General features: G+C 40.7%; 1 protein-coding gene across 2 annotated transcripts; it reads right to left on the reverse strand.

Moving 5' to 3' along the window:
* Nucleotides 1-569: 569 nt before the first annotated feature.
* On the reverse strand, nucleotides 570-7,426 carry LOC310934982 (uncharacterized protein). 2 transcript variants are annotated; one of them, XM_083898803.1, is made up of 10 exons: nucleotides 7,127-7,426; nucleotides 4,849-5,034; nucleotides 4,646-4,764; nucleotides 4,216-4,319; nucleotides 3,449-3,516; nucleotides 3,196-3,342; nucleotides 2,226-2,316; nucleotides 1,985-2,133; nucleotides 1,747-1,888; nucleotides 570-1,662 (listed from the first exon to the last, which is right to left on the reverse strand). In XM_083898803.1, the coding sequence occupies exons 1-10, from the start codon at nucleotides 7,323-7,325 to the stop codon at nucleotides 1,494-1,496; spliced, it is 1,374 nt and encodes a 457-aa protein (XP_083754929.1). In that variant the 5' UTR covers nucleotides 7,326-7,426; the 3' UTR covers nucleotides 570-1,493. The 2 variants fall into 2 exon arrangements, with proteins under 2 accessions (XP_083754929.1, XP_083754930.1); XM_083898804.1 differs by lacking the exons at nucleotides 570-1,662; nucleotides 1,747-1,888; nucleotides 1,985-2,133; nucleotides 2,226-2,316 and adding an exon at nucleotides 2,430-3,082.
* Between the last annotated feature and the right edge of the window lie 280 nt (nucleotides 7,427-7,706).

A 7,706-nucleotide genomic window follows, 5' to 3' on the forward strand; every position in this document is an offset into this window, starting at 1 on the left:
TAAAAAAATAATCTGATATTCATAGACGTCTGGTATGCAAAAGGCCAACATAAGTGTAGTTCCCTGGAGAAGTGAGCGGAGGCGTGCTCTGTTTGTTGCAGTCTGCAGTCTCACCGTTAGATGCCACTCGTTTTTACACACTGGACATTTCAGTCAAGACACTTAATCCTATCACTGCTAAGTAGATTTGGAGAGATCAGATCATCTGATATCAGAGCTTTAACCCAAAAGTTGAAAGGTAGAAGTGGAAAGAAAATGAGTGAATAACACGACAAGTTATCTTACCGTTTTTATGGCTATGACTTATGGCTGTTTGACCACTGTCATTGGTGGTGGAGCAGGATATGGGAGAGCAATTCTTCATGCCGTGCCACACGAGAGCAAACATCTGACAGCAGTGAGGTTGCCACATTGCATAATAATCCATGCAGTGAAATCAGACACTTTCTGCCTCCACAAGTGGACATTATGATCATCACGATTAGGTTCAGATCAAATGTATTTCTTACATTAAATATAAGGAATGCTGCCCTTTATTATGTGAGAAAACCAAATACAAGAAAAGTGAATACGAATATTGCCAACTAGTTTTATTGAGGTATCATTTTATCAACTGCGTAAGTGTTTCATTCTCAACTAGAGACAGAGTTGTGCAGTAAGTTTTGCTTCCTCTTCCCAAACGATTCCTCCAGACCTCCATAGCTGAACATCTATTTTTGTTTGGTACACACATGGCATCTGACATTAAATATATTTTTACTGCAGTGCGTTGCACCTATTGCAACACATCAGATATGAGTATTAACACACGCCTGTCAAGTTGTTTTTCTCCAGCAAGTTGAATATTGCCTAACCTGAAAGAACAAATCTTTTAAAGCTTAAAGGTGCCATATGTAAGAATGTGGCCAAAAACGGTTACTACATTCAAATTCAAAACACCGAGGTCTTTTAGGTTTCGTTTTCTGACGTTACTGGCAACCCGTGGTTGCTCGGGAGCTGAGACTCTACTGACTGCAATGATTGGTAGTAGACGGCAGTAGGTGGCGCTACATGCCAAAATATGATTTCAAAACATAAACATGATTTGCAGTCTGCAAAATATTTTTTTAATGCAAATATTTTGTCTGTACTGTTATTGTAGGTGAGTTCAGTTTGTTATATGAACATTATTCCTGAGTCTCTGTGACATATTAGGAGGATTTTATGGCCAGTTGCTTTAAATTTTTTACATAATGCACCTTTAAGTGATGAGGTAATAAGATAGTAAGCTACTATCATATTCACAGCAGTGCAGGGGAGCTGGAACTACTGCTCATCAACTTTCATCATTTCACTTTCATTAAATACTGTACAGTTGTAATAAACAGAGATAGATAAAAAGTGACAGCATCAGTGTTCCACTCTAGAGTTATACCATCAAAACCCCAGATTACCCCATACTTCTCAGAAGTTCACAGCATCAGGTTTTTAAATGGCAGTTGAAACAGCAGCTGTCACTTCAAAACAAACAAATTACGGAGCTGATAAAGAAAGTCCTCGTCTTTGCTTTTGTGCTGTATACACTGTGCATTCATGATGTCCCAAGCGCAGCGTTTGCAGTAGTTGTAGAAATGGTGCTCCGCCTTCTTCAGCGTGCTGTTCAGGTCCAGTGTTCCATGGAGGCTGCAAAAAAGTAAAACACAGGTTCACAAATGCACAATGTGAACCTATGAGATGTTCTTGTTATGTCTCAGTATAAAGACGAACCTGCTTGTGAACTGAATGAGCTGCACGTCATCCTGACACTGCAGCAGTGATTCTCTGTTCTCTAAGAGAATGGCTGCACAGATGAAGAGCTCAAAGGTGAAGTCAGTGTTGATGGCCTGCAGGTCTGACTCTGGATTGTTCTCTGCAAACATGACATCACAAACCCGTATTTCTATTTTGCTTCGAGGCACTAAAGAGACACTTTATTCTGACAATTCTGAAAAGTCCCATTTTTCACCTGTGCTGATTTCTTGTGCCAGCCGTTCCTGATACCTGGCTTGCTCTACTTGTTGGGTGATGAGCTCAAGGTGGTCACAACTCAGGATCTCGAACAGACGGAGAGCATCACTGTGTTCAAACTCCCTCTGGAAACCTAGCAGCAACCACCTGAAAGAAGGCATGAGCAGAAGTTGTGCACCTGAATGGGAAACCTGCAGCCAGGCTCATAATAAAAATAGAGAACAGGAGCATAACTCTACCTGTGGCAGAAGGTGAAGCTCTCCATACCGTCTGTGACTAAGTGAGCATAGAGCTGTGGGTCCAGTTCCTTCAGTAAGGCTGCCTCCAACTCTGAAAAAACATTACACACAACATTTGCATAGGATTCATTAAAGGTACAATGTGTACTTAGCGACATCTAATGGTGAGACTGCAGATTGGACTCCTCCAGTCACCCCTTCCTTTCCCAAGTGCATCAGGGTCCGACGATAACCTTTGCATACAAACAAAGTATTTTCACTCTTACTGTATACCACAAACATATGATCTAGTTTATTCAGTTTCTGCCAATGAACCCCCCTTAATGTTACATACTAGACCAATCCATGTGTGTGGAACAGCCTGCTAGAGAACCTGATGGCTGCAGAGAATGTTGACATTTTTAAAAGCAGGCTCCAGACCCATCTTTTTAATTTGGCTTTTTAACTAATGTCCCCTTTTTATCCTGTCTTACATTTTCTATTTTATAGTCGTGGGTGACCGGCTTCCTCCCACAGACCAAAAAACCCCGCCTATCGCTCTATGTCAGCTGAGAAAGGCCCCCGTGACAATCTGGTAGATGATAAAGCGTAGATTATTATAATGGATGGATGAATATTTGTGGGTGTTATGGGTGTGCGGCTGTGGGCTCTGGTTGCTGTGGCGCTGGCCCTGGGTCTGCTCTCCTGTGGTTGTGGTGGGGTCCATGCAGCCACTTTACAGTGGTGATGTTTGGCTCTTTGCCCCCGTTGCCCTCCCTGGGGTTGGGCTCGGGCTCCTTGCCAGGCGGCCGAGCTCTTGGGGCAGCAGCTGTCTCCCGATGCAGATGGCTCCATGTGATAGTGTTCCCTCTCTGGTTCTTCTTTGCCCAGCCATATCAACCATTTTATCAATTTATTTTCATCACCTGTTTTTTTTATATTTGATCACATGTACCACTGACAGGGGAAGTGGGTGGGCGGGAAATCTTACCTATTTTTCTATGCAGACCATCAGCCCTGAAGTCCTTGGAGATTTTCTCCATGTAGCAGGAGAAACTCCAGAAAGTGTCAACCTCACAGTCAAGAACCTCCAGGAACCGACTGCACAGGTCATTCATTCCCTGGGCATAGGTCACCTCTGAGAAACAGTCAAGATAGGTTTGTGTCTTTAATGACATCACAAACAGCCTCTCTGTGCTGTAATCAGTCAATAAATATGAGACAGGCTTATTTGTGTCATTTACCTGGATGAAAAGCAGCATACGTGATGAGTATGTCTCGCAACACCAACAGATTACCTGAACCTTGACCCCTGCAGACAGATTATGTAGAGTATGTAGAGTTTTAGTTAAACATTGTACAAACGTATTTGATGTGCACTCAGACAATCATCCCCCACAACAATAACTAATAATATGATCTTAGATGCTATTATATATGGTAGTTAACAATGGACTGAAATCTTTTTAATTAGTTTTAATGTTTGACTTCAATTGCAGGTCTCTATTATTGTGTATTTTTATTTTGTATTTGTTGTGAGTAGTCTTTCAACGCAAAGGTTGTGGTTTCAATTGTGGGTGAATGGCAAAACTGTGGTGTAAAGCAGCTCTAAGTGGTCATCAAGTCTAGAAAAGTGCTGTATAAATGCAGACCATTTATTATTAAAGGTCCAGTGTGTAAGAGTTGGTGGCATCTAATGATAAGAATGCAAACTGTAACCAAAAGAGAAGTCCATCAAGGAACTACACTGGCCTTCACATACCAGAAAGAAGGACATGCCATATCTGGCTGGTTTGTCCATTTGGAGAGTTTGAGAAAATTTATGGCACACTCATTTAAAAAAAAAAATTATAATTTTAAAGCTGTTATGAACCTATTCAAGCACACTTGTGAGTAGGACATTCAATTCCTGCTACACCCATAGGTTACACACTGTGCCTTTAAAAGCTCCATCTTCATATAGTGTCTGTTGACACAACAAACAACTCAACAATGGATTACAATCACTCACTGGTAATACGTCAGGTCTCTGTTAGTTCTTGGTACATCCTTGTCAATGATTCGTATAGCTTCCCGGAGCTCCTCCTGGTCAAATGTGACCCGCTCAAATAATATCTGGTGACAGGAAGGACACATAGAAACAATATCTGACCAGTTTTGATGGTGATCACAGAGTCATTATGCTTCCATGTTTCATGTTTCTTTGTGTTCAAAAGAGGTCAAATGACACCATATGTAAATAGACGGCAAACATTTGTGTGAGTTTACCTAAAGTACACTCCTCCTTCCTTAAACAGACAATCATTCTCTTCTACCAAACAAAGCCTATTGAAATAGTCTTTGATCAAACAACAGACATGCAAATAGCACAACCAAGGCAAAGATAAAACAGAAAAGATACAATTAAAATGTATTGATTATAAATATTTAACTGATCTAACCTGCGCCTGAAGGTTTAAGAAAGCCAGTCTCTCCCTGGCCTCCTCAGACAGGTCCTGGGTCTGCTGCTGTTCCTGTGCTTGCCTCTGGTCAAAATACCTGACAGCTGCGACTAACTCAGCTGCAAAGACGATGAATGATTATTTTTTTTAATTGTGACAGTTTGTGTTTGTGTGTGTGTGTGTGTGCACGTTTGGGTGTTTACCGTCAGTGCCGTTGAGGTGCATGCGCACAGTTGAAGGAAGGGACTGCTGCCACCTTCTTTTCATAACCTGATATCGTATAACTAACTGCTCCTGCAGCAGAGAGCGCTCCAGAGCCGTGGAGCTGCATGGGTACATGCCAAACAGGAACCGCCACGCCAGGCCACGCTCAGAGGGAGACACGCCACCTTGGCAGAGATGGAGAGTTATTTCTAATGATCCAATTATTCTGCAGTTTTTTTTTTTCATTTCAACCAAGAACTTCGATATGTAGCAACTGTCGTGTTCAGTCAAACCATTGAGATGAGATCAAAACAAATCCTGAATGGATCACATGGGAAGACTTAACTTTGTAAGAGAACAAAGTCAATCAGTAGTTCACAATTTCTGCTGTGGAGTTTTTTTTAATCTTTGGTTTCCATGTTTGTAAGGTTGGAATGTGTGTATAAAGGTCAGAAGGTCACAGGGACGGAGGGAGAGTTTCCACATTCCTGTTCATGGAGGATAAATTCAGTGTGATGTTTGCCCCACTGAGACCTCCTCTGTCCAAGCACCTCAGAAATACCACTCATCGCAATTAAAGGCCCAGTTAAAGGGATGTATGTATGTTTATTATGTACAACAGTGACCATGGACTTGGAACACAGTTGCTGCAATACCAATTCAAAACATGCTAGAACAAGGTTACCAATGTTTCTGGAGGTACCAATGTTTCAGAGGTACAAATATACCGGCTGTTACACTGTGTTCAGTTCAAGTAAAAGTGATAGAAAATATAGCTTTCTTTCTTTTGTTTGGGAAAAGGGTATCTACAATGGCATAATGTGTCCAGATTTCTATATTTTGACATATTTTCACTCTGGTCGAGATGTTTTTGAGAAGGGTAGTGAGATGTTTTTTTAGGTTTGGTAACATTCAGGGCTCTGGGTTACATAACAGACCAAAGCGCAAAGGCAACTGAACAGTTTGTGTGGCCTGCAAATGAAAATTTAAATAATAATAATAATAATTCCTTGAATTTCAATAGGTCCCACGCCACCTTTGTGTGCGAGGTCCCTAATTATAAACCACTGTTCCCTAATCTCTGATGACATTCAATTACTTAATACATTTAATAAAATGAATAATTTTTTATTACATATATTACATCAGTGTTAAACAATTATTTTTTCATTTTATATGTTAACACATTTATACGGTGAAGCCACTAAGAGATAGTCTCCTTTCATAGTTTCACACACTACAGTGAACATTGTCCTATTGCTGCATCTCATGGGACTGAAATCTGCTTCTAAACAAAACTGTTGTCTTATAGCAGTGGTCATGCTGCAGTTTTTTGCTGGAGGGAGTCTCATGCACATACAAGAAAATGTTGGATTTCAGAGAATGGTTTGGTTGTGGCTCAGCCAATGTCTTGAAGCAAAGCATCACTTGACTCCTTCTTAGTCTCTAGGAATAATCACAATTCAATGATGCATTTGGACATGTGATGTTAAAAAAAAGGTAACTAAAACCATGTGTTGATTAATAAGGTTATATTATAAAAAGGTATAAAAAATATAAGCAGAATAAGTTAATATGTTATTATGAATAACAACAACCGTATGGCATTTATTATAAATCCTACAACTTAATCAGCTGTATGCATCTCCAAATTGTTTTTCACTGGCATATGAACGTGTTTTATGATCTGATTTGACCTGTTGTGACCTCAGGAAAATGACTGTCTACTGTGTTCAAATGAAAACAAATATATGAGCCACTAAAAAACGCCTCTTGTAAAACTTTTCTTGTACACAGATTTAAGTAATTTTGCCATATAAAGTGGGTAAAGTTTTTAACTTACGCTTTATGTGACATTTCTGTATTTTCTCGATTTTACTTGGAAAAAACACGTTTTATCTACTAATATAGTATAGTTATATACTTAATATAACTTATTTACTGTTATGTAACGTCAATATGTGGATGTCAAGCTTTACACATCTATTATTTTATTCCACCATCTGGGAAAAATGTATGTGTAATAATTAGAAATTATTGTTTACTTAAGTAAACCTGTCTGTCTGTCCTATCTGCATTTTGTGTTTGCACTGCAAATTGCTCTTACATCATTTAAATTAAAATAATAACAATAAAAAAAAAGGTTACATGCATGAAACAGGTCATCAGAAAAGTGTCAAATTAGCTCGTGAGAGTTTTTCAAGTTCCTCTTACAGTGAGGAATACTTTAAATAATGACAGTTAGTTAGTTAGTCAGACAGACAGACAGATAGATACCATTTTTGAATATATGCATCCTCAGTCTAGACTCGTCTATCCTCCCCTCAGCGTCCATGATCCCAGGTAAGGTGAGTCGTGCAGCGGACAGAGCAGGACAGCTGACCGCTGCAACTGTCCGCTCGGAGCAAACATCTGCTTGGCTCGACGACTCTTCTGCCGCTGCCCGATGGGGACTCCCTTTCTTCAGGTTGTCCATCTGTGTCCGACAGCGTTCACGCCACGCTCAGGTAAAAAGGGCAGCCTGCATCCACGGAGGCTCAGCGGGCAACAAAGTGGCATTGCTCACCGAAAGGAGCACGTTCGTGCGCCACGGAGCGAGTCGGGAGGACCGGTTTCCTTTTCCTGCAGGTGAGAAACCGTCAAGATCCCAGGCAGAGAAGGCAGGGTTAGTTTCAGGAGCAGTTGTTGATTCTCCTTCAGCCACCAGGGAGTCACATGACTGCACCTTTAGATTTGAGTTTGGCTCACATTCCAGGTGGAGTGCGGACTCCAGTGCCAAAGTACACTTTCTGTGCGTATGTTGTGTCTCACTCCACCTAGTGGTGGAACAGCGTCATGCACAAGTTTATGCTGAGCA

This window comes from Microchirus variegatus, assembly GCF_963457635.1.
Source record: "Microchirus variegatus genome assembly, chromosome: 1".
Classification (NCBI taxonomy): Eukaryota; Metazoa; Chordata; class Actinopteri; order Pleuronectiformes; family Soleidae; genus Microchirus; species Microchirus variegatus.